The 27,557-nt window shown below is 41.7% G+C and overlaps 1 protein-coding gene across 4 annotated transcripts in view; it reads right to left on the bottom strand.

The window, feature by feature from the left end:
• Positions 1–16,004, bottom strand: part of ANAPC7 (anaphase promoting complex subunit 7) — a 28,803-nt gene extending 12,799 nt beyond the window's left edge. For 3 of the 4 annotated variants that reach the window (XM_037052070.1, XM_037052069.1, XM_037052071.1), the window contains exons 1-8: positions 15,773–16,004; positions 12,085–12,271; positions 11,240–11,359; positions 7,088–7,199; positions 6,632–6,785; positions 5,541–5,683; positions 3,950–4,067; positions 2,524–2,720 (exon numbers count right to left, since the gene is read on the bottom strand). In XM_037052070.1, the coding sequence (XP_036907965.1) occupies positions 2,524–2,720; positions 3,950–4,067; positions 5,541–5,683; positions 6,632–6,785; positions 7,088–7,199; positions 11,240–11,359; positions 12,085–12,271; positions 15,773–15,972 (1,231 nt within the window). In that variant the 5' untranslated portion in view covers positions 15,973–16,004. Of the gene's footprint in view, positions 1–2,523; positions 2,721–3,949; positions 4,068–5,540; positions 5,684–6,631; positions 6,786–7,087; positions 7,200–11,239; positions 11,360–12,084; positions 12,272–13,579; positions 13,598–15,772 lie in introns of those variants that run through there. The other variant, XM_037052072.1, reaches the window with a different exon arrangement.
• Positions 16,005–27,557: the final 11,553 nt, after the last annotated feature.

Here is a 27,557-nt window from a genome sequence, read left to right on the forward strand (position 1 = left end):
TCCAAGCCATGCTTCCACTCCACCAGCCTTCCCAATGATAAACCTTCAAAGTTTCAGACAAGGAAAGGCCACAGAAACCTTTGATGGAGAGATTAGACCGGAGGATATGTTGATGGAATAATAGTAAGTGCTCCTCTCCAGAGCACTTGGCGGACACGGAAAAAGCCTGCACTGCAAAGGCACCTTCAGTTAGTGAAGGAAACACACACACCGAAGTGACCGAAGAGTGCAGGCAGCCAGCTGAATGCTAGAGGAACAAACATGACACTCATCGTTAGCTGAAAAAGTAACAAATGTTCCAACAAAACCCAAGGTTCTTCTTAACAAGCTGTTAATGTCCAGCTGTGTTCTATCACCTTGAGTCCTAGACTTAAGCTCCTACAAAGTTCTACAAACTAAAGGCCCTTAAAAGCAACCCAAGGAGAAAGGAAGACTTTTTCCATTTGAAACATAAGGTTATCTCCAAAAGCATTTGCTAAGGGCTTCCCTAAACTAGACGGAAAGCACTTATCAGACAGACCCAATACTGAGATTGGCAGCTCCGGCCTCCTTTCATACCAACAGCAAGACAGACGCCCTGTGGGGACACTTCAAGTAGAGACAACTCTCAACTTCTCATGCCAAGTCGAGGAGAACAGAGGAAGTACTTCTTGGCACCAAATCCTCATCAAAACAGAAAAACAGCTTAAACCCCAAACCCACACAATCCCTGGCAGATTTTCTCTGCATACTCCTCCACCCTAGCAGCATTTATAACATTTGTGCACATTCCACCACACACTATGGTTACTTAACCAGAAATTACCTAACTCTTATTTAAGGGTAATGTGTCAGAGTCAGAATATGGTTGTTTGCAACTACTTATTGAGAAATTGTACATCCCTGCTACAGCTTCGCTGGGACATCCAAAGGAAATGGAAAAAATGCACTTCAGAACTTCAGGGTCACAACCAGTAAGAGAAGCTGGCCTGGAGGTTGCAAGAAGCACCAGCAGGCATAACCAGAGTCACCCCATCCAATCTCCCAATGGTGGCTTGAGTGAAGGCAAACTGTGAAGCCTCATCAGCCAGCCCCCTGGGTAACTACCTCTGCCACCACCAACTCCAACCAGCCTGTGGCCCGGCACTGTGGCAGTGGGGCTACTCAATTGCATTGCTGGGGTCTAGTGAACCAGGTACCCAGCACAAATAAGCATGAGAAGACCAGCTGGGAGGTAGGGAAGTTACGACTTTAGGATTAGATTAGGAATTTTACTCCAGCCCTGGCTGGTCTGGCTCAGTAGATCAGTGCCAGCATATGAATCAAAGGGACGCCAGTTCGATTCCCAGTCAGGGTACATGCCTGGGTTGTGGGCCAGGTCCCCCCATTTGGGGCCATGTCAGAGGCAACCACACACTGATGTTCCTCACTTTCTCTTCCTACCTCCCTTCCCCCCTCTAAAAGATAAATCTTAAAACAAAAACAAAACAATTTTATTTGAAACCAAAAGCTTGGTTTGCTGGGGTTTCTTTAAGAACAAAGCCACAATAGGCATAACTCTCTGGCAATCTAAGCAGATTTGTTCTTTACCCCAATTTTCAAATTTTCTTTTTTTTTAACTCTTGTTCAAGTACAGTTTTCTTTCTTGTATTCCCAGCCCTGCCCCCCCAATTCAGATTTTATTTTTCAAATTTGAACTCATCTTCCTGTTAACAGCAAATCACCCCTCGACTCTTCGTGTTTTATTTTTAAATCTCATAAAAATATGCTTTGGAGGAACTGCATCTTGTAAGCTCTATTTTAAAATCTGTGACCAAGTCACCAAACACAGCTGAAGCCGGCACAGCTCCTTCGAACTCCTAGGGTCAGTTCACAGGAACCTAAAATAGTTTGTAACAAACGAAGTTCAACCCCGGCTGTGCCCACGCTGGGGGCCACAGTGGACCGGCCAGTTCCCACAGCCAGCCCCACCGTGTGAATATGGAGCTACTCTTTAAGTAATACTTCTGGCCCAAAGTAAGGCAACTGTGAAAAAGAATAAAGACGTAAAAACAACCAAGTGATTCAACACAGTGCCAGCAGAGAGAGATTCACATTGAGTTGGCCACATTTGAGAAACCAAAAAGAGGAAAACAAACAACAACAAAAAAACCCCAAAACAACCTTAACTACTACTTACTCACCAAAAATCGGGGGGGGGGGGGGGGGGAGAATGAGAAAGTAGATTCTGAAAGTATGGAGTAAAAAATCCAGCGAAAGCTGTAAAGAAATTTAAAATGCCTAATGCAGTGATTCCCAAACTGGCCTGACTGAACATTAGCATTACCTGGGATCTTCAGAAAATATTGATGCCTGCCGACCTCCCACCCCCAAACCTTCTGACTGAAATGGTATCAGAGCGGGTCAGCACCAGATTTTCAGAGGTCCCCCCAGAGAACTCCAAATGTACAACAAAGTGTGGGAACCATTGGCCTAACAAAACCTCCCGTCCGGTGCGGTGGCCACGCCCACAGGTTCCCACTGTCACCCACAATTCTACTTTACCTTCGTAGCAGTCTAAGCGGCAAGGTGCAAGCCGTATAGCCTCTCGAAAGTGGATTATTGCTTCTTGGACTCTGCCCATGTTTCTCAGTGCTGCCCCCTTAAGTAGCAAAGCTTGAACACTATTGCTGTTCAGCTGAATGGCCTTGGCTCCTAGATAGAGGGCACGAGAGTAGCGTTTGCTGTAGAAGCTATGGCACCTGGAGGAGAAAACAATCAAGAGTTTCTGAGAGACCGCAGGCATTCCACGTTTTACTGAACTTCGCTGCTCTTGACAGAGGTCACTTTTTTTGCAAACTGAAGGCAAGATCCTCCACCAACAAAAATATTACACCTTGCTTTATCGCAGAGGTAGGCCTGTGTAAAGAGACTTCATCCAAAAATTAAAACAGAAGACTTTCTACATAATCATTACAAACCAAACTTAACCTAAGATACTGGATTGGCAAAAAACCTATGTGATTTTTTTCCATAAAATAAGACACAGATTTCAATTTCACCAATAACTTTATTAATTTGGGTATTTTGAGAGTGTCAGCTATCTCCTGTGTGGTAGAACGTTGACTGTTCTCAATTAATGTCTTGATTTGCTTGCTATCAACTTCACCTGGTTACTCAACAGGAAAGCACCGTACAATGAGCAATCTCCAGCGTGAAACTTCGCAAACTACTTTGACTTGTTCAATCAGTCACAGCACCTTCTCCAAACATGGCACAAATCTTTTTCTGTGTTGTGGTTGCACTTTTGCCTTTCTTGAAATAATAACCTATATATGCCAAAAATGTTGCATATTTTCTTCCATCTTCAATATTAAAATGGCTACACAAAAATTCACCAATTTTGGTTAAGGGTTTTTTTAATGCACGCTAATCTAACAGCTGTCACAATACAGTCTAACAGAACTGTTTCGAACGAAGGTCAAGACAACCAAGTGCTACAAGGGCCATCTCACGGAAAAAACCAAGTGAACTGTTTGGCCCACCCAGTATTAGGGAGAAGAAACCAGAACAAAAAACCAACCTACTAAGTATTTATTTTGATATAGAAGGAGAAAATTATGGAAAAGAACCTGATGGCCTGGATAGGTTATCAGATTAGACACATTCAGAGAATTTATAAAGCCAGGTCAATAACAAAGGAGCACCTCCTGGCCTGTTCACTGACCGCTTTCATGAGTAAGCGCTAAGCACAATGTGCTCATGATCTCAATTAGCACCCACCCCATGAGGCAGGGGTATGGTCCTTATTTTTCAAGGGAGAAAAGAGCCTGAGAGGTAGATCATGTGTCCAAAGTCAACGATCATGATTTGAATCCAAGTCTGATTATCTCTTAAACCTGCGTTTTCAAACGATATCGTATTCAAGAAAAACCAAAATTTCCTCAAGAAATGTTGAAAACCAGGGAGAAAAGGGAGTACATAAACATACCCAGAGACCACCCAGGGTTCTGCATGTTGATCAGAAATATTGAAAAGGCGGCAGCCAAGATTCTCCACATCCTCCAGCCGCCCTTCCCGTGCCAGGAGGTAGCCATATATATCCATTCCTAGAAAGGAAGAGGCTCTTTAAACGAAGCAGCAGGGCCTTTATAGAGGAGAAGCACCACCCTCAGAGCCCACACCGAGGCCCCAGATCCTTCAGGGTCTGAGCCCTTTCCATCATCAAGAGCTCCTTCCATCAACATTCGGTTTCCAACAAAATGACTTATAAAATGACAAAACACATCCAAAACTTTAAAAAAGCAGAGAAGGACCTACCTCACAACTGAAAAGCCTGTACTTTTCAGAAACTGTCTGTCCCTACATCCTGCAGCATGATATGCAGCTACCCTAACTCATAACCAGAAAGGACCAAAACAGTACCAAGTGAGTTCTCCCTCCCAAGAGGGGTAGGCACAGTCCGGAATACACAATGAATGTGCCAGTTAGTCTTGGGAAAGTGTTAGCCCTTTCCAGAAAATGCATCTAGTTCTGGAGTCTAGTTCATGTAAGATTCTCTCCCCACATTTTGTTCTTACTCAGGTTGCAAGAACATGAGTAAGGGCCCAAACAGGGCCCCCTGCTTCCTGTCACCCACCTCTCATTACCACTCCCCCTCCACTCCTTGCTGTCCCTTCAGACTGCCAGGACAAGGCCTCTCAAGACGAGATTACTGCAACCCCCCTGCCAGCTCCGAACTCCGGTCTGGGCTTCCAGCCCCAAGGGGGCCACAACCGGGCCAGTTATTTCTAAAATACCGTTTCCATCACGGGCATGGGCAGCTTGGAGAAAAGATGAGCACTGAGCAAGAGGGGGTACTTGAGCAAACAAATTCATCTTTCCAAATGTGTTTCCTCCTCCCCTGCTGTCATTCTAGTGGCTACAAGCCTTTACTGTAAGAAGGTCATTCTCATGGCCTTTTGGGGGCCTTTACAAGCAGACTTCAGACCTTCTACTTGACCTTATTCCCCACTACTATTCCTGAGCACACACTTTTCACTTACTGCCAAGTCACCTAACAGCCATCCTTTAGAAGTCCCCGTGGCTACCCCTTCAGCTGCAATCTTATTTGAGATCAATAATTTTATTTGTTGTTCACTCCTAATTATTTTCTTTAATTACCTTATCCCTTTCTTAACATCTATTCACGTATTCCCTTTTAACTACACTAAGGACACAGTAAAGCGAAACTCCCTAAAAGGATATCATGGTTCTGGGTATGCCATCCAAATTCTCAGTCAGGCACATCATAAATCTATAAATCGTAAGGAGAAGCTGTGACTCCTTCTAAAAGAAAAAAGCTAAATAATGATCTGTGGTGAGATGACTCTTGAATGAGCAAAAACAACTGCTCAAATGGAACTACCCAAGTGTCAGAGACACGTGCCAAGGCCTACAAAAAGGTAAAAGGCTACTGTAACAATACATTTTACAAAGGACTCCCGTGAAAACGCCATCAGAAGACCATCCCACATTCTCTCCCTACCCTCTCCGGTCTGCTCCTCTACAGCCACTGCCACTGTGCCCCACGAATTACTTACCTTTTATCAGGTAAGGATCCAACATCTGCGCTTGTTCAAATTTCAGGACAGAGTTTTTATTGTCTCCAGCTCTGAAGTACAGGTCTGCCAAGCTCCCCAGTAGATCCACATTATCACGCAACAATGACTTTTTCTCTAGTGAACTTTAAGATATTAAACATTGAACCTTAAAATCTGTTATGAATACTTTTAGTTGTTAAATCTGGGTAACAAGCATATAGGTACCATTTTATTTTGTGTATGTATAAAATTTTTCATAAGAAAAAAACATTAAAACAAACTGTGTAGTCCTGGTCTAGTAGCTCAGCTGGTTAGTGTTGTCCCAATACCCCAAGTTGTGGGTTCGATCCCTGGTCAGGACACATATAAGACTCAACTAATGAATGCATAAATAAGTGGAACACAAACAGATGCTTCTCTCTCCCTTCCTCTCGTGCTCTAAAATCAATCAATAAAACTTTTTAAGAAAACTGTATACATTGGACTTCCTTATTCTGAGCTTATCATTTTTTTAAAAGTTATAGAAGATAAGATAATAAATATACAAAATAAACCAGACACCTCCTGTTACCTAGACAGAACTTTCTGGTTGCAGTTTTTCAGTGGACAAACACATATGGTGTTAAATGTAGTGTCGTTCACAAGTGACAACTACTTACTACTCAACCAAATGACTGTATAACACAAACCCCAGTCTGTTATTCTTAGACTTAACCTGACTAAAAGAAGAAGAAAATCTCATGCTAGACACGCAACCCAGAACAGATGCTGCAATAAATTATGCTTCTGGGGCATGCAAAAAGGTGTCTTCCAGGTTTAAGCAAGACACACTAAAGCATTCTGCTCTGCAAGGGTTATTACCATTTTTGCAAGTACAGAGCTACTCGGTCCAAGTTTACATTCAACAGGTGCTCAGTAGAGATATTACATTTGGGACCATTCAGTACATAACAGACTAACAAAGCCCAGGGCAGCTGGCTAAAGCACCAAGAGATAAGCATCTAATTTTTTTGCTTCGCGAATTTAGCTACATCAGACCTCCTCACAAAGAAAGGGCCTTAAGAATGCTGAATTGATTCTGTGGCTCTCACCAGATGGTATTGATTGCTCTTGAGTTGTCCCCAGTATGCACAAAAGCATATGCTTTGATCCACACAGAAAGCCAATCCAAGTTAGGCACAGTCTGGATCACGTTCATTGTCATCGATGCCACCTCTGCACCTTTTACAGAGAGAGACAGCAAACCTAATCCAACAGAAAGCAGGAGAGAGAAGGTGAGACATGGCATCGCTCTTCAAGTAGCAACAGATTACCCTTTCCATGGGCTATAAGGTAACCTGTTCTTTCCCTATTCAAATCAAGATGGACATGACAAACAATTTAATATTTCTTGATCAGTGAAATCCATGATAATGGTAATCTGTTATATCACTCTCTAGAGGTGAAACTTTTTAGGAAATAAAGATACTCTAATGTATAGCCAGGACTGAGAACTACTACCTCCCGGAGTGAATACTCCATAAACACAGGCAGAGAAGGATCCGTACCAAGAATAGCATCGAGGGCCAACGGGCACTGCCTCAGCACTTCCTTGTAGCTGGTGACTGAAGGGCGCTCCTGACCAGCCTTCTTGTACAAGTTTGCCAGCATCATGTTTATCTGTAATAAATAAAAACAGAAGACAATTAAGATTAAGAGTATACTGCAAAGAAAATATTTCACCATCAATTTAAGCCCTAAATTTTACTGCCAGCTACTACGTTACTTTTTACTGGAAAATCTACCCACAGCCTCATGAAAATAAACAAAGGCCAACCCCATTCTTCAAATCAAACAAAAATTACTACCTTTGTAGTTCCTATCTCCCCCCATTTCTAAAAGGAAAATCAAATTCCTTTCACTTACCTAACCGAAATGTCCAATAATATCTGGACCAAAGATGCTGCCTCTGGAAATGGGAGTAACACTCATCTGAGAAATGTCACAGAATTTTAATTACCTTGATTCTTTCTTGATCTTTTTTTTTAAATTTATTTATTTATTTTTAGAGGGGAAGGAAAGAGGGAGAGAAACATCAATGTATGGTTGCCTTTTGTGCGTCCCCTGCTGGTAGTTAGCCTGCAAGGAACCGGCCTGCAACCCAGGCATGTGCCCTGACTGGGAATCGAACCGCGATCGTCTGGTTCGCAGGCCCGTGCTCAATCCACTGAGCTATGCCAGCCAGGGCTCTTTCTTGATCTTAATACAGAAGACAGACTACCCTAGAAGTGCTCGAGTTTACATATTTTAAATGCAATTAACATCAAGGGATAGAAAGGGATGAATTCTTAACATGGCTAGTTAGGAAAGATCAGATGAATTTTCCCCAAAAAGGAAATGACAGATACAAAAGCACAATACTTGGCTTCTCTCTGACAGTCAGTCTAGCAGCCAGACTGTAGCCTTTCTAATGCTTACAGCTTGGATTGACAGGCACTGACTCATCCAAGTTATGCTACAAAAATCAAACTCTAACTGACCTTTACAGGTGACAACGATCCAGAGCTAGTCACAATATGTAAGTAGCATAATTCAAATGTGTAACTCTGTAAACTCTATAAAAATAATCCTTCCAAAAATGCAACAAAAAATTTGAGAAAAACCTAAAATTTCCAAAGAATATAGGAGTTACAGGAAAGGTATAAATGATCTTCGAAGTCCAAAGAGAAAAACACAATATTCCAATTTAAAATCAACAGATAATACAACACAGAGGTTGCCAGATCACTAACCTAAGGAAGCCGTCAACAGGAAGGCACACAAGAAAAAAAAAGCCAACCCTGATTTAGTCTCATCAATTCTCTGTAGCTTTGTACACCAGGTTTTACTCAAAACAGTGGCTCTGAAGATGCAGTGTTCCAATTACGGACTTACAAACAATCTAGTATGGCGTTAATCCATGCTGATTCAAACAATGAAACAATGAAATATCAGAAAGAAAACTTTTTTATTTGGCCTCAGATTTTTCCATTTTAGGCTATGTTGAAAATGCAAAAGAAGATACTTAGAGGAAAACTTCAGTATCAGTGGCAATACTTAAAAAGAGTATGAGATTTAAATTTAAGAACCTTTCTTGACTGCTTGTTATCAACAATCATGAGTGATGGACCAACAAATATTAAAATTCCCCTTAAACCACCTGTCACTTACAAAAGAATGAGTTTTGAGTATTACCTAGTGAGAAAGTCCATTCTTTTTAAAACAAATACTTACTTGGGAACATCACAGAGCCACATTCCACCAGTCATAAACACAGACAGTCATAATTTTCTAAAAACTGAGTGACAAATTGTATGTTTGCTCTCAACAGCTGAAGATTTACCAAGATAAAATAATCTCACACCGGAATTTTCCTTTAAACTGTGAAAGAATGTGTGGCCATGTTTACCACACATTAACAGAGGTTCATTTACATGTATTTTGACTCCCTTCCTTGTCCTTTACACAGACTGAGAAGCCAGTTACCTCCCTAACAGACAAGACAGAAAAACTGTAAATATCATGTTCAAGGCACAAATCTGTTTGCTCCTGGCTACCACAGCTGCACAGAAAGACCATGAACTCCAAGTAAATGCAGATTCCTGCAGTCCCTCTTAAACGACAGCAGTAAACACCAAAGTGCTAGACACCACAAAACTGACTTCGTCATTACCCATTGTTCCCAAATCCCTTCAAGTCATTAAAGACAAAATAATAGTGCATTTCCAATAAGATAATGAAGAGGTATAATTCAAATTTTACAATCAAAACAACATCTTCCAAAAGAAAGGTATTCTTTTTTTTAAACTTTTTTGAAGATTTTATTTATTTATTTTTAGAGGGCAAGGGAGGGAGAAAGAGAGGGAGAGAAACATCAATGTGTGGTTGCTTCTCCCACGCCCCCAACTGGGGACCTGGCTTGCAACCCAGGTGTGTGCCCTACCTGAGGGTCAAACCAGCGCCCATTTGATTCGCAGTCCAGCGCTCAACCACTGAGCCACACCAGCCAGGGCAGAAGGTATTCTTCATATATGCAAAGAATTATTTTTGGGGTATTACAGTTTTTCATAGGGCACCAGAACACAGTTTAGTATATAAACATTCAAGCTTACTATGAGACAAGGACAGTCTATAATACACTACCAAATGTTTATAATAGCAATCACCATGATAAAATATACCGTGGGAATAGCTTAATATAAAAACTCAGAAAATCATAAACACACCCTCAATTTGAAGAGATACTTAAGCACATTCACACCAAGTTTGATTGTTTTTACTTTGAAAACTCAGCAATGTTTAGGTGAAAAAACACTAACTAAATACACTAGATCCTCACTGCTTATATTCCTTTTTTTTTAAGGGCAGGAGGATGAACACAGACATCTGACAGACAAAATCCCTCACTGTTAAGCACAAGACAGAAGTTTTTCAATGAAGAGAGATAGGTAACATGAGAGTATACAGTAAAATATTAAATACTGGTGTGAATTCAATACTAAGAGCAAGGATTTGCATTGTTCTTCTAAACTAGACACAAAAACAAAACAAAACAAAACAGCTGTAATCAAAGATGCCCAATATAACACTCCTTACAGAATAGTTCTTTAAAAAAATAAAGTTCAGCCCTGACTGGTATGGCTCAGTGGATTGAAAGCCGGCCTATGAACCAGAGGGTCACCAGTTCAATTCCCAGTCAGGGCACATGCTTGGGTTGTGGGCCAGGTCCTCAGTAGGGGGCGCACAAGAGGCAACCACACATTGATGTTTCTCTTTTTCTCTCTCCCTTACCCTCCCTAAAAAATAAAATAAATAAAACCTTGTAAAAACATAAGTAAGTAAATAAATAAATATCATTCAGATTGGTGACTAGCTTAAGTAGACACTACCCATAGCTTATACGCCCAAAACTCAGACAAGATAGCATACCTCTCTATTTTAGTTGAAGGTATTCAAGTCACAATAACATGTTGCCAAAGCAAATGCAAATATATATCCCACATACAAGTAAGTCCAAAGGGATCTTGTAGACTTGATTTTGAAAATGAAGGGATTGATAAAACTACTCATTATCAATTGTGTACATCTGCAGGACGCAAAAAATGAGGCGCTAAAACATTACTGTTGCCTCCTGGAAGTATACTGCAAATCATTCTTTTCTACAGTAAGAAAAACCTAAGAATAAGCACTTGTAGTATTCTCCAGCTATCACTTTCATCAGCTGAATTTTCAGGGTCTCNCAATAACATGCTGCCAAAGCAAATGCAAATATATATCCCACATACAAGTAAGTCCAAAGGGATCTTGTAGACTTGATTTTGAAAATGAAGGGATTGATAAAACTACTCATCATCAATTGTGTACATCTGCAGGACGCAAAAAATGAGGCGCTAAAACAGTACTGTTGCCTCCTGGAAGTATACTGCAAATCATTCTTTTCTACAGTAAGAAAAACCTAAGAATAAGCACTTGTAGTATTCTCCAGCTATCACTTTCATCAGCTGAATTTTCAGGGTCTCGTAAGACCACTATTCTACTTCTCTGAACCCCTAACTCCATTAACAAGGGAGCCAAGTGAAAATTAGAAGAATAAAATGTTCAGACGAACTCCCTAGTGTACAGAGAAAACACGGAAAAGAGGGGTGGAAGGAAGGGGGAGTTAAAATGATGTAACAACTTACTTTGGGAGTTCTCTGTCTTGAAGGGATCCCATCAAGTATAGCAATGGCATCTTTATCTTGCTTTAGCATTGTATAACATTCTGCCATTTTGTACTTCACTTCAATTTCAGATGGAAGACACTATAAGGGAATGAAAACATCTCTTCAAAATACTAGACTATGGGAATTCAGCACATACACCTCTATCTTGTTTTTCACTTAATAATTCTATCATATTCAAACTTATGGCTATAATTTAACTAGATCTACCTAATGAACACTTTTGCTTCATTTCTTGCCATTATAAACAATGCTGCAATAAGGAGCCTTTGGTATATATACTGTAAATCTTTTGTGAGTTTACTATTAGAATTAATTTCTAGCAATGGGATGGTTCTGTCAAATGGTGAAATTACAATCCCTCCTTCATTTAATTAATTATTAAGCAGCTGTAAAAAATGGGCAGGAATTCTTACATTTCCCATATACTTCCCTAGGTACTCACAGTTGTAACACTGGAGTTCCATTTTATAATGCTAATGACAATTGTACTGTCATTAGCATTATAAAAACACTTTAGATTTTGAAATTTTTAATATGAGGAATAATGCATGACTTTGGTTATAATCCAGATAATTTACAGTTAATTCCATTTTTAGACTCATCCAGAATGAATTTTGCTTTAAGCCCTAAATGTTTGGTTCAATGCATTCTTTCATCTAAGTGATTTTTCACCTTTGTTTATCCAGTTAAGTCCCCTTTAAAATTACATTTTATTGTACCATTTTCTACATCTAATCAGCAGTCTTGTAAATTCTTTCAGTCTTTCGCTCCCACCGCCCCTCATCGCACTTATCTCCAATTACCTGACTCTGTGGAGTGGATGCAGAATTTCCAGTTGAAGGTCTCACTTTTGAGGTTTTACTTAAGGCTTTCTTCTGCTGTAAAGCCATGGTGTACTTACTCACAGCGTTCCGATATTCCTTATCATGAAAGAGAGCATCTGCATGATACACCAAAAGCTGGTACTTCTGAGATGGGGAGAATAACTCACTAGAAAACAAAGAAAGGATATCCCCTACATGGGCTGTTTTTTCAAATGTTAGTGTCTCTTCCTAGTGTCTGAGCCGAGCACAAAACCTTATGCAATGACAGTTTACAAGAAAGTAAATGTACCTTAAGTTCAAGTTCCTAAAATTAGAGGCATGAGAGTCGTACTCTATCCTAATGTGGTCAACACATCTAGGAAACTGCCTTAAATCATTGTTTAATGTGTTCCCTTTACTCACTATGAAAGCATTGATACTTCTAAATCTGTAGAGGTATACACAGAAAAATGTATCTTTTCTTCCCCTTCTTTAACCCAAGACTTCTTAATTTAACAGTTTGACAGATATCCACACTCCCTTACATTAACATCCATTTTTAGGGTAAGACAAAAAGCAATCGAATGACTTAACCAGTATTACCAAAGAAGGGATGAAAACTCAGAAAAGAGAAACTTCACCACTTGAATCCTTTTTAGGAAAGTGCTGAACAAAAAGGTTTGTAGGAACTGAACACTCTTCAGATATTGAAGAAAACAGGAATAGTGAAACACGTGGAAATATGGGAATAGGATAGGGTAAGCAAGTGGGATAAGCCTTATTTGATAAAGTTTTTTTCCCTTCAATTTTATATCCAAAAGCAAATTTAGTAGCACTAAAAGAATTTCCATCTCCTGGAGTCTCAGGAGTTTAAGGACAGTGTAAGGAAACCAATGTTTCAAAATTTTTTTTAACCTTAAATGTTGCTCACAAGCATTTTAAGCGCCTATAAGCTGGCTACCATTCTTAATAGGAAACTTCTATTTTTAATCTCCAATTACACTCTTCCTTCCCAAATTAAAAAGAGTTTACATGTTTTTGAGAGGTGAAAGCTATAGATGCTTAAAAGTCAAAGAACTCTGTGGACAGTTCATTTCTTTAGATCAGTGGTTGCCAAGGACTGGGAAAGTGAGACTGAAGAGTGACAACAGAGAGATAAGGCGTTTCTCTTCCTGGTAATGATGTACTGGAATAGACAGTGGTGGTGTCTACTCCAACTCTGTGTATGTTTAAAACCACAGACACAGGTTATTTAAAACGGTGAATTCCATGGTATGTTAGTTTTATCTTAATAAAAAAAATTTTTAAAGCAAAGTTTAAACATAGGATATAGTTAAAAAGGAAATTCAAGGACTGAAAGGTTGAAAGGTCAAGTCCAAATAGTTAAGATCTCTTCCAACACTGAGATTCCATGTATTTAATGAGAAATAAGATTTGATAGAATGTTACTATACTCAGAAAGCATTCAGATATTTCTATATTGTAACACACATGCCTACTTATGTATGCAGAAGTTATTATCTGGAATGATATGGGAAAAACTGTCAAGTCATTTGCCTCTGGAGAAGAAAAATGGTGTGGTGAGGTTCAAGACTCAGGGACACTTATCTGATAGCAAATCCTTTCTGCTCTGTTTGAATTATTTCACTGTGTTGTGCGGCCAATTCAGTAAGAAATTCTAAAATATAAATAACAAAGGTCAGAATTTAAATGTCTCCTGAAGCTAGGAAACTGCCAGTTTAACCTAGTATGAAGAAGTCCAACTGTGGCTGGTGTAGCACCAGCCTGAAAACCAAGGGGTTGCTGGTTCGATTCCCAGTCAGGGCACGTGCCTAGGATGAGAGCCAGGTCCCCAGTATGGAGTGTATGAGAGACAACCACACACTGATGCTTCTCTCCCTCTCTTTCTCCCTCCTTTCTCTTCTCTCTAAATAAAAAAGTAAAATTTTTAAAAGAAAAAGAAGTTCAGTCAGAGGATCAAACTGCTTCCAACTATCTTTTTAACAGCTTCAAGAATTCAGAACGACTAACTGGTGCATAAATTCCCAGTGGTGGAAACTGCCTTGACAAATCACTCAGAACCAATGAAAGGCCCCAGAATAAACAGAGAAGGCTGACAGAGACCAGGGCTCCTCCCTGTCAACACTAAGTGGATGGTGGCAAAATGATGGGTTGCTCTGAGCGAGATCCAAAAGCACGAAACCGGGAGCAGTAGCTGCACTGCAGGCACTTAAGGGGCCTTTCTTTTCTGCCCTAGAGAACTTCAAGAGCGGGGCACACGCGGATGGGTCCACTCTGAGCAGAGGATTCCATTGTTAACATCATCTGGAGGCAGTAGGGCTGCGGTAGGTCAGCATGGAGACCATCAAGTCCAAGGACCAAAACGCAGACATCGTGACTCCTCCCCTCACTAAACGTGTGAACTCCAACAAGGTTATTCGCCTCCCCGAGATTGTATGCACTTCTTGAACATTCAACAACTGTGTGAGTGCTTCTCTACCAGGCACTGGGCTGACTGCGCTGGGGGCGGGGGATGCAGAATATGGGTCTTAAAATTTCTCATCAGAAGGAATAAAACCTGTAACTACATGTAGTGATGGGGGTTAACTAAACTTATTGTGCTGATCACTTTCACAATATGTAAATACTGCACCATTACATTGTACTCCTGAAACTAATGTAATGTTACATATCAGTTATACCTCCATTTAAAAAAATAATGTGATGCAGAATGTCAAACAGGGCAAACTGATAGAACAGGGAGAAGAAGGAACAATTCTGATGAGCAAGGGAGAGGAAGAGTTGTCCAGAAGGACATCTGAGTTGAAACCTGCCTAAGGCGGCAGGTCTGGGATGAGCACTCGAAGCAGAACAGCAAAAGCCCGGAGTGGACAACGAGCTTGGTGTGTTCCAGTATCAGCAGGAGGCGGCAGGGAGGCTGGAAGACTAGGAGCAGAGTATGAGATTTAATCTGGGAGAAAGGGGTTTGGCCGCCTTGGCCACGGGAAGGAACTTTAATTTCAGCACAATGGAGAAATTTACGGAAAGGGAGCGACGTGCACTAAAGGCTGGAAAGAGCCCCGCCCCTCTTCCAACGTTGACTCAAGAATCTGCACTTCTGGAAACGTGAAAGGGGGCCCTTGCGGGTCCTCGCACAGGGGCGCCTCTCACACCCATCCAGGGGGTTGCGGTTTTCGGGGGGTTTGCCGAGGCGAGGCAGCGGACCCTCCTGATACACTCAAGGAGAAACATCCGACTCGGATGCGGGACAAAGGCACAGAACCAGGAGACTGGGTCTCGGAGCTCTGGTGGGGGAGACGGTGTTCTTCGGAAAGGCAGCAATCGGCCCAGCGAAGTGACAGTCGCTACACCTGGCGACAGGTACCTCGGGAAACCCTACACGCCCAACTTACGGGGAACCCTCGCTGGGATCGTCCTCAAGAGCCTTCTTCGCCTTCTATTTCTTGAAGCAACCCCTGCCGCTCGACACGTTCCCCGCTAGCAGCTCATCCCAGAGCCGGGCACAACGCGGGGACCCGGTGAAGTCAACTTGCGCTAAGTCGGCTGCGCGTGCCCTCACTGACCCCCCGTCGCTCCTTCCCGCCTGTCCCCAGGCCCCCTCAGCCCCCCGCTCCCGAACAGGCTCCGCTTTCTCCTCAGCCCCAGGCCGCTCCCCGCCTCAACTCACGGGTTGTTATTACTCATTGTAAGTAACAAGCTGCTGAGGAGCCGCACGTTGGAGTGCAGCCCCGCGGCCGCCATGTCTCGCACGTGGTCTATCACATTCATCCTGCCCTGCAAGGCCGCGGAGAGCGGCGGCAGCTGCACGAAAAGCCGGTATGAGATCTTTGGAGAAGGCCCCAAAATGGCGGTTTCGCAGGGGTCCATCGGGTCCACGTGTGGCACCGCCCCCAGAAAAATAGGCATCTACTGAAGTGCCTGGATTTAAAAAAAACACACAAAAAACCGCTTCCATTCCCAGCACCTCTTAACCCGCCCCGCCGCTTGGAGGGGTATGATTTGGTTTGAGATCTCCTTTTGTTTGCTTTAGCAAAAGCCACACCATCATTGTAAGGCGCACACTTTATTGAGGACTTACAATGCAATGGGGACAAAATACATGCTCAATTGAAGTGAGTCTGGGAGTTGTGTCTCTCAGAAACTAATAAAATGCATGAACATTTATCATAAATAAAAGTGAGTATACTAGGTTATGTATGGCGGCATCCCTAACAGCTGTATTTAAATATTTTAATCAGGCGCCTGGGGAAGTCCTGCTTTTACAGTCACGCATGCGCACCACCCTCAGGGCACCACGCCCCCTTTTCGAAGATGTGTGCGCCTGATGGAGTTCAGCTTCGTTCACCTTTTGGATAAATTCCTTGGTTGTAAAAGAGTTCACTTTTACCCTGTGAAATGACTCACTAGCTCAGAGTGAGTAACGGCTAGGTTGAATTTTAGCCATCCTGATATGTATTTTTTTAATTTCCAGTTCCCTAATGGACATGATGATGTTGAGTACCCTCTCATATGCCTAGTCCATCTCTTACCTCTTTGGTGAAGTTAATGTTCTGAGCTTTTTCTGACTTTCCAGTCGGGATGTGTTCTTACTGTTCAGTTTTAAGAGTTCTAGAGTTCTTTGAACATTTTGGAAAGCAAGTTTTGTTTTGTTTTGTTTTTAATAACATAAGTGTTGCGCAAATATTTTCTATCAGTCTGTGACTTGTCATATTCTCTTGGGCACCCCTCTCTTTTACTAAAAAAACAGACAGAAAACTCCCACCACTTTCAGTAATAATCCTGCAGTAATGGCCAACAATGGCCAGAAAAAATAGAACAGAAAATATTATTTTATTAAACTTCAACCAAATAATGAGGCCAGTACAATTTTAACAACAAAAAACCTTTTTATTACAGTATAAAAAGGTAATGGAGTAGTAATACCTTTTAATTACATTAATACCTTTTATCCTATATATTGGGTTAACAAGAAATGAATAAACCCTGGCTGGAGTGGCTCAGTGGTTTGAGTGCTGGCCTGCAAACTGAGATTGCTGGTTGGATTCCTAGTCAGGGCATGTGCCTGGGTTGCAGGACAGGTCCCCAACTGGGGGCATGTGAGAGACAATCCATTGTATCCTTCACACATCGATGTTCTTTCTTGCTCCCTTCCCTTCTTTCTAAAAGAAATAAAATATTTTTTAAAAAAATAAAAAGAGAAAATGAATAATATAGTGTCTGGTTTGGGTCCTTAACTTCTGCTAGTTTGCTAATAAAGTGTCAAAACATTGTTCAATTAGCACTATAAACAATTTTGTCAATTGTCAGAGCACTGCCTTGGTGTGCCATGAAAAGACCTGGAAGAAACTTTTAAATGCACTGAAAAAAGACAATCACTAAAAGATACACACCATGTGGTTCCAACTATATGACATTCTAGAAAAGAAAAAACGGGGAAAAAATAAGCCATTGGTTGCCAGGGCTTGGTGGGGTGGGTTGGGGAGGGGGAGGAATAGGTGGAGCACAGATTTTTATGGCAATGGAACTATATCATACTAGAATAGTGTATACATGTTATATATTTGTCAAAACTCACAGGATGTACAACATAAACTCTGGGCTTTCGGCTGGTAACGATGTGTCAATGCAGGCTCATCAGTTGTAACGAAGGTACCACACTGCTGCTGGATGTGAAAGTGGGGGAGGTTGTGTGTGTGTGTGAGAGAGAGAGAGACGCAGGTGGGTACGTGGGAACTCTAATTTCCATTTAATCTTGCTATGAACCTATAATTGCTCTAAAAAAGAAGTGAAGGAAGAGAGATATGCATATATAAAAGCTGACCTGCTCTGGGTGCCAACACGTGCTCAATGCGTCACTGCATCTAACACTTAGAACACTGTCTGGCACACAATAAAACACTATAAATGCCTGCCACTGTGCTTTTTTCTGCTTCTGAAATATTTAGTAATTAAAACCACATCGTATAACAGTCAAAAGGTGGGCACAATGCAGATGTTCACCAACTGATGACTACATAAACCAAATGTGGTATCTCCCTACAGAGTAATCTGATTTAACAAAAAATTAAAAGAACAGCCCTGGCTGGTGTAGCTCAGTGGATTGAGTGTGGGCCTGCAAACCAGAGGCTCACAGTTTGATTCCCAGTCAGGGCACATACCTGGGTTGTAGGCCAGTTCCTGGCAGGCGACACACAATACATTGTGTGTCCTCGGCAGAGGCAACCATGCGTTGATATTCCTCTCTCCTTCCCTCCCCCTCTAAAGATAAATAAAAATATTTTTTAAAAAATTAAAAGAACAAACTGCTGATAATGACATGGATGAATCTCAAAAATACCGTGCTAAAAATGAAATCATGCTAGGTGAAAGAAACCAGACAGAAAAAAAAGTCACATAATCTTTGACTACATTTATATGAAATGCCTGGAAAGGATGAACCGCCAGCAACAGAAAGACTCATGGTTCTTGGAAATAAGGGTAGGAATGGGGGTGATTGCAACTGAGCAGGAGGGACCTTTTGGGGGTTGATGGGTATTTTCTAAAATTGGATTGTGATGACTGCTGCTCAGCTCTGTAGATTTACTAAGAAATTACTGAGTTTTCCCTGGCTGGTGTAGCTCAGTGGATTGAGGGTGAGCCTGCAAACCACACGATCGCGGTTTGATTCCCAGTCAGGGCACACGCCTGGGTTGCAGGTCAGTTCCCAGCAGGGGACGCACGAGAGGCAACCATACATTGATGTTTCTCTCCTTCTCTCCTTCCTTTCCTCTCTAAAGATAAATAAAATCTTTTAAAAATTTTTAAAAAATGAAAAAAATTACTGAGGTGTACCCTTAAAATGGGTGATTTTTAATTTACATAAATTATACCTCAATGAAACCATTAAAAATGAACACATCTATAAGCCACATGACAGTGAGTCACCAATTTACCTTCTCCGCACTACACTGCAAATGCCAAATATTAATATAATTAGGTCCCTAACTGAACTGACATCTTATTACAAAGACACATATCCATTGGTCCTGAAATAAACCAACATTCATAGACTGAAGCAACATTTTCATTTCCAGTTGAAATGGCCATACCTCCCCCTAAAAAGTGATTCCTTTCTCCTCTAATCCCTCGATTTTCTGAATGGGAATTTCAGTTGGACAATTAGGTTGGTAACTAATAACCTCACTGCATTGCACATCTCTCCATCGTATTCAAATCTGTGCTGGTTACCTTTTCTCCTCTCTGTAAGCCTCATTTCATAAGATGGATAGAGTGAGTAGGATACTTCTTGGAATTCCTGAGAGTCCTACACCCACCTGGATGACAGGAAACTCACAAGGCAGGTGTCCTATCAGTCTTGCTAACCATTCTGTGTTCTGTGCCTAACACATAGTAGGTACTCAATAAATATTTGATAGTGGATGAATGAGAAGCATGAGTTAATGACCTCACACATAACTCATTTAAATAAAAGGTTTAAGATATTAGACTTCCAGCCAAGATGGAGGCGTAGGTAGACATACTGCACCTCCGTGCACAACCAAATGGACAACAATTTAAAAACAAAAAAACAACCAGACCTGACAGAAAACCGAACTGTATGGAAATCCGACAACCAAGGAGTTAAAGGAGACACATCCATCCGGACCAGTAGGAGGGGTGGAGTCAGGCAGCCGGGCAGAGAGGACTGGCAAGGTGCAAGGCGGCAGCTGGCGGACCCAGCAAGGCGGCAGCTTGTGCAGCAGGGAGTGCAAGGCTGCAGCTGGCTGGCAAGGCAGTGGCGGGCAGACTGGCAAGGCGGCGGATTGAGAACTGGGCCATCCCACACTTGCATGCAGATAAACCGGGAGAAACAACTGGGGAGCAGGACGGACTGCACAAACCAGGGCCCCAGCGCTGGGAAATAAAGCCTCAAACCACCAATTGAAAACACCTGTGGGGGTGGAGACAGCAGCAGGAGAAACTCCCAGCCTCACAGGAGAGTTCTTTGGAGGGACCCACAGGGTCCTAGAACGTACACAAGCCCACCCACATGGGAATCAGCACCAAAAGGGCCCACTGTGCTGTGGGTAGCGGTGGAAGGGATTGAAACCTGGCAGAGAGCCAAGGAAGCGCCATTGTTCCCACTTGGACCCCTCCCCCACATGCAACGTCACAAAGCAGCCACCTGCGTTGCCCCACCCTGGTGAACACCTAAGGCTCCGCCCCTCACCACGTAAGAGGCCCCTGAAGACAAAAAAAAAAAAAAAGGCCCAAAGGAAAGAACAGATCAAAGCTCCAGGAAAAATACAACTAAGAGATCAAGAGATAGCCAACCTATCAGATGCACAGATCAAGACACTGGTAATCAGGATGCTCACAGAATTGGTTGAATTTGGTCACAAATCAGATGAGAAAATGAAGGTTACACTAAGTGAAATAAGGGAAAATGCACAGGGAACCAATAGTGATGGGAAGGAAACTGGGACTCAATGGTGTGGACCAGAAGGAAAAAAGAAACATCCAACCAGAAAAGAATGAAGAAACAAGAATTCAAAACAATGAGAGGCTTAGGAACCTCCAGGACATCTTTAAACGTTCCAACATCTGAATTACAGGGGTACCAGAAGGGGAAGAGGAAGAGCAACAAGTAGAAAAGTTATTTGAACAAACAATAAAGAACTTCCCCAATTTGGCAAAAAAAAAAAAAAAGACTTCCAGGAAGTCCAGGAAGCTCAGAGAGTCCCAAAGAAGGTGGACCTGGCCCTGGCTGGTGTAGCTCAGTGGATTGAGCGTGGGCCTGTGAACCACACAATCGCGGTTCGATTCCCAGTCAGGGCACATGCCTGGGTTTCAGGGCAGTTCCTGGTGGGGGACACATGAGAGGTGGCCACACATTGATGTTTCTCTCCCTCTCTCCTTCTCTCCTCCTCTCTCTAAAAATAAATAAATAAAATATTTTTAAAATTACATTAGCCAAGATTAAAATTAAGGAGAGAATCATAGAAGCAGCAAGAGAAAAGAGGACAGTTACCTACAAAGAAGTTCCCATTAGACTGTTAGTTGATTTCTCAAAAGAGACTTTACAGGCAAGAAGGGGCTGGAAAGAAGTATTCCAAGTCATGAAAGGCAAGGACCTACATCCAAGATTGCTCTATCCAGCATGCTCTATCCAGCAAAGCTTTCATTTAGAATGGAAGGGCAGATAAAGTGCTTCTCAGATAAGGTCAAGTTAAAGGAGTTCATCATCACCAAGCCCTTAGTATAGGAAATGTTAAAGGTATTTATCTAAGAAAAAGAAGATAAAAAATATGAACAGTAAAATGACAGCAAACTCACAATTATTAACAATCACACCTAAAACAAAAACAAAAGCAAACCAAGCAAACAACTAGAACAGGAACAGAAACACAGAAATGAAGATCACATGGAAGGTTATCAACACGGGAGGGGGAGGGGGGAGAGTGGGGAAAGGTACAGAGAATAAGTAGCTTAGATGATGGGTAGAAAATAGACAGGGAGAGGGTAAGAATAATATAGAAAATGTAGAAGCCAAAGAACTTATATATGTGACCCATGGACATGAACTAAAGGGGGGGAATGTACAGGTGGGAGGGTAGTGAAGGGGGGAAAATGGGAGAACTGTAATATATATATATATATAATAAAATTTAAAAAGATATTAATTAGCCCTGGCTGGCGTAGCTCAGGCTCAGTGGATTGAGCTCGGGCCTGTGAAGCAAAGGGTCGCCGGTTCGATTCCCAGTCAGGGCACATGCCTGGGTTGCAGGCCAGGTCCCCAGTGGGGGACACATGAGAGGCAACCACACATTGATGTTTCTATCCCTCTCTATCTCCTTTCTGTCCCCTCTCTCTAAAAATAAATAAAATAACATATTTAGAAGTAAAAAATAAAAAGATATTAATTATATGTAAAATGCTTAATAATTCATGAAACACCATATGAACATAAAAATAATTATTATGATGTACTCATTGATAATCAGTTTCTTCTCCTCTCCTTCCAGGTTCTTCACTGTACTTTTATTCAACATAGATTTATTATGCACCCACTGTGCGCCTCAAATTGTTCTAGACCACAGGGATATAGCAGAGAGCAAAACAAAAACTCATGTTCCAATGGAGCTCCCATCCTAATGAGAAAAGATAAATAATATTGTAAAAACAAATAGTGTATCAGAAAGTAATAACACATACTAAGTATTTATGAAAGAAAAATGTCTAGGATTTTATTTTATTTTATTTTAAATAATTTTTTTATTTAATTCTTGTTCAAGTACAGCTTTCTGTCTTATATTCCCAACCCTGCCCGCCCCCCACCCCATGCTCCCCGCCTCCCTCCCCTTCCACCCCCCACCCTTAGTTATTGTCCATGTGTCCTTTATACTTGTTCATGTGAGTCCATCCCCTTTTCCCCTATGATTCTCTCCCTTCTCCCCTCTGGACCCTGTCAGCCTGTTCTGTAATTGAGTGTCATTGGTCATATTTTGCTTGCTCGTTTGTTTTGTTTAGATCCCTGTTAACGGTGATATCATATGGTATTTGTCTTTCACCACCTGGCTTATTTCGCTCAGCATAATGCTTTCCAGTAGGATTTTATTTTTTTTGAGATTTTATTTATTTTTATAGACAGAGGGAAGGGAGGAAGAAAGAGAGGGAGTGAAACCTCAGTGTGTGGATGCCTCTTGTGCGCTCCCTACTGGGGACCTGGCCTGCCACCCAGGCATGTGCCCTGATTCAGACTCGAACCAGCAACCTTCCGTTTGCAGGCCCACGCTCAATCCACTGAGCCACACCAGCCAGAGCTATTTTTTTAATTTATTGATTTTAGAAAGAGGAAGAGAGAAAGAAACATCAATTTATTATTCTACTTATGCATTCATTGGTTGATTCTTGTATGTGCTTTGACCAGGGGTTGAATTCACAACCTTAGTGTAGTAGAACCGTGCCCTAACCAACTGAGCTACCTAGACAGGGCCGTAAATTACTTTCAAACACCTGGTGTTAGGTGGGTATTAGACTTACCAGGGGAAGAGGTTTTTTTTTTAAAAGATGGGAGTAGTAACACATTTATATACTAATGAGAATGAAGGAGAACACATTACTGGTTACATGGCAGGAGAGAAGTTGATAATCTCCGTAAACAAATCGAGCTTAAACACACCTGGAGGACTCATAAACTTCCACAAAGAATACATGAAGCAAATTATTTATAGAGAAAAATACAGAGGCAAAGGAGAATCCACCTTTTCTGGAAATCTTTTTACAATTCTCCTTCAAATCAATTACCCCAAAGTAGAATTCCACGGTTAAGTTCCAGTAACCTGATGTAGGTCAGGTCATCCTGATTTGAACGTTACTCAAAGGACACATGGAGCAATACACTGACCCGAGGCACATGGAGATGTGTCCAGGGGGACAGGATAAGACCTCCTCTTTCTCATGGAACCGTCTTCTACAATGATCATTTTGGAACTAGACGGGACTTTAGAAATTAGCTCGCTTTCCTTCTTCCTTTGATGAATGAGGAAACTGAGGCCCATAATCGACATGAGTAGACGGACACACAGCTTGCTCTGAACCTTCTGGTCAGCCACTTAACAGATGCAGAATGACGTGGACAGCGTGAGATGTTGAAGCAGGTACCTTAGAAGATCATTTATTAACGTAAAAGTTCTGCTCCACTGAAGTTCATTTCTAAACGTCTAGCAGCCTCCTAAGAATGAAAATCTTTCCCAGCTGCATTAGACATTTTTCTTAGATCTGTCTTTTGTACCAGGGGAAAAACACAACACTTGTAAATTACTCTAAAGGAAACATTACTTAACATCCCTTAAGTGTCTCCTGGCAGTGATAGGCTTCCTGTTAGTGGAAAGGAACTTCAGGATGAAGAATTTGCCAGAACAACTGGAGGGAATACATGTGGCCATCTTTCCAAATGATTTTCCCTCTTTTCAGTAAATGTGGCTGGCAAGGCAACATATTCCAGAGTTCTAAGAGTATTTAGAACTCTTTAGAACAATGTCCAGCTTGGCATTCTGTTCACGAGCTGGTCATAGGAGGAAGGCTAGGGCAACTAACTCATTCACACACAAATGCAAAAGCAAGAGGGCTTGCTCCAGAGTTCCAATGCCAAAAAAATAAAGTTTCCTGGAGATCTAAATACTATTAACAACTTCAAGAAGATTCTTCCTCTGAGTTCCATGTTTTACTGGTGAACTTCTCCCATCCAAGTACTACCCAGGCCCAACCCTGCCTAGCTTCTGAGATCAGACGAGATCGGGTGTGTTCAGGGTGGTATGGCCTAGACTTACTGGTGAACTTCTTATGTGATTAACTCCTTAGACTGATTCTTTCCTGATTCTTACGTTTTTGTCAGGGATCAGATCCTATCTTCTAATTCCACTAGAACCTCCTTTCTCAAGTCTGTGCGTCTATCCCAGATCTCTCCTGCGCACTTGAATTTGCACGCAGGGTATCACACCAGCTATCAGCTGCCCCTGAAAGTCAGTGTGCTTCAGAATGAAACTGTTCTCCTGATCCCCCTCCATAGGACTCCAAGTCTGACCACCTGTTTCCGGTTTGCCCAGGACAATCCAGTTTATGTCTGCTGTCCCAGAATTATTCACAGCATACTCTTTAATGCTCCAGAATTTGGATGGCAAATCATACCGTCACCCAAGCTACTTCCATCAAAGCCATTGGAATTTCCATTCCAAGTCAGCTAGACTCAAAACCGCTAAACTTAACTCAGCTGCTAAATCCAGTGCAATGGAATCCCCCTTTAGAATGCCCCTCAAATCTCATTTTTACATTCCCAATAACACTCACCAAACCCTTATTTTGGGACCACTAATAATTCAGACTCCCTGGCATCTCTCCCTCTCCGTTTAAGCTCTCAAAATCTTCATTCATTCAATATATACTTGGGTGCCTCCTGCATGCACCTCACTGTCCCAGGCGTTGGGGCACCAATGATGCATGACCGACGACCATGTAAAAAACTCTTAAGTGGCAATATAAGACAGCCAGATAGTGTTTCAGGGAGCAGTCTTAAGGTGTCTTGTGATAAAATGGCAAATGTTTTTTTAAAAGCGCTGTGAGAAGCAGAAACTGGGATAAATACTTGTACACCAGAGTTTATTACAGTGTTATTCACTAAGGCCAAAGGGCAGAAACAACCCATGCACAGACGACTAGCTGAACAAAATGTGGTATATCCATGTAATGGAACATTACTCAGCCAGAAAAGTAATGACGTTCTCATACATGTTACAACAGGGAGGAACCCTTAAAACACATTAAGCAAAAGCAGCCAATCACAAGAGTACAAGTAATTGTATGATTCTCCGTATATGAAATATCTAGAAATCCAGACAAAAAGTAGATCAGAGGTTACTGGGGGTAAGGGGACAGAAATGGAGAGATACTGCTTTATGGGTAGTTTGTTTGGAGTGATGAAAAAGACTTGGAATTAGATAATGGTGATGATTGATTACATTAATTAATTACATTAATTACAAATTAATGTCAGTAAATTGTTAAAATGGAAAATTTTGTTATAAAATTAATAATGTAGTAGACTAAAAAATATTGACTTGTACATTTTACATTGGCTGGGTAATGGGTTGTTTATAGTGTCGTCCTAATAAGCCACGGTTGTTGGTTCGATCCCCGATCAGGGCACATACAAGAATCAGCTAATGAACGAATGCATAAATAAATGGAACAAATCGACGTTTCCTAATCTCTCTCTCTCCCTCTCTAAAAATCAATAACATTTTTTTAAAAAAAGCCTTGAGAACCAGGTGCAGGGCCTGTGGAACGGAGCAGAAGTGATGGATGAGAATAGCAGTAGGTAAAAGCGGAATGGTGCCCGAGTGTGGACCATCTGTGGAGTCCTTTGTGCTGCTAATAATATAGTTTAAACTTCCAAGCCTGACCCTGGCTCTGAAAAACATGGGGCATTCCCTCCTGCTAGGAAAGTTTCTTCCCCACCAGATCCTTTGCCCTGTGGTCTCCCGCAGGCCAGGCTCGATCATGGCACATACCTGGCTTGACTGACCCCTTTCCCACGTAGCCTAACTTGGCTCACTTGTTCTGGTGACTCAGTTAGTTCACGTGCCACCTTCACTAATCTTTTCCAACCGACCTCAGCAGTCAACAGCCCTCTCTCTGGGCTTCTACAGCACTGGGCAGTCACGTCAGTGTTCTCGTGTGTGTCAGCTTCTATCTTAAGGGACACGCTTCTCACCAGATGGTTGAGGTCCTGGACATCAGAGTCACATTTACATTTCTTGAATGTCCTTTTAACGGTGAGCACAGCAGAAGGAATGGAGCAATCTCCTGATCTTGCTGCCTGAATGTGTTACTGCAAGTAGCAATGGGGCAAAGTGACCATCTTATAATGGCTGAGAGGGCCAGCCCTGAATTCGGAAACCCTTGGCTTAAATGGTCATTTCTGCCAACTTCCAGTTGTGTGATAGTATATCATCAATATATCATTTATATTAATTATATTATTACAGCAAGTTATTATCTACTTTCTGAAGGCCTCAGCTTCTTCACCCGGAAGAGGGCGCAATACCTGTATCTGCCACCAAGGTTCTTGCGAGGGTTAAATAGGACGAACAATGTGAAGTGTTAGCACCCCTCCAGATCGCCTACACACCAGAGCTGAACGCTACACCGAAGTGGAAAATCATGATGGGTGCTTTATCTCAAAATCAACACAGAACAGATGTGGCCCTAATGTTACCCTCTCCTAATGGAATGGTCTTCCAAACTTTTGTAAACAAAATGAAGGGAGAGACAAACCAAATGGCTTTTGGACACAGTTCCAAAACTTTTTACTGGTCTTCAGTACTAGTAATTGTGGAGAAAAGGAACATGCAGAATAAAACAATTCTCATAAATCTTGTTTTGAGTATTTCTTTTTTTTAAATGGGTTTCTTTTTCTTTTTTAAATATTTATTTATTTATCTTTAGAGGGGAAGGGAAGGAGAGAGGAAGAGAAACATCAATGTATGGTTGCTTCTTGTGCATCCCCTGCTGGGAAATGGCCCCTGCCAGGAACTGGCCTGCAACCCAGGAATGTGCCCTGACTGGGAATCGAACCGCGATCAATCCACTGAGCTACACCAGCCAGGGCTTGTTTTGAGTATTTCTATGTACTGTAATCTTTCAACACATGACAGTAATGGGTGGAATATTATAATGGCTAACATAATATTTACCATTATAAGGAATGCTTAAGGAAAAAGAGCAAGGTGACTGTTAACCTCAGTCTGTTTTGGACTAACACAATTTTTTCTAGAATTTGATTTCCCACCTATGAAAATCTTTTTCCCCCGGTTATAAAGGTAGCACGTATCTGAGTGAATTATAGTGTGCATGACCCAGCCCATACAAGTCTCTGTAATCATTCCTGCCTCAAGGAAATCACTGTTAAGAGT

The sequence above is a fragment of the Sturnira hondurensis genome, unplaced genomic scaffold (genome assembly GCF_014824575.4).
Source record: "Sturnira hondurensis isolate 20B ecotype Veracruz unplaced genomic scaffold, ASM1482457v3 Scaffold0007406, whole genome shotgun sequence".
Classification (NCBI taxonomy): domain Eukaryota; kingdom Metazoa; phylum Chordata; class Mammalia; order Chiroptera; family Phyllostomidae; genus Sturnira; species Sturnira hondurensis.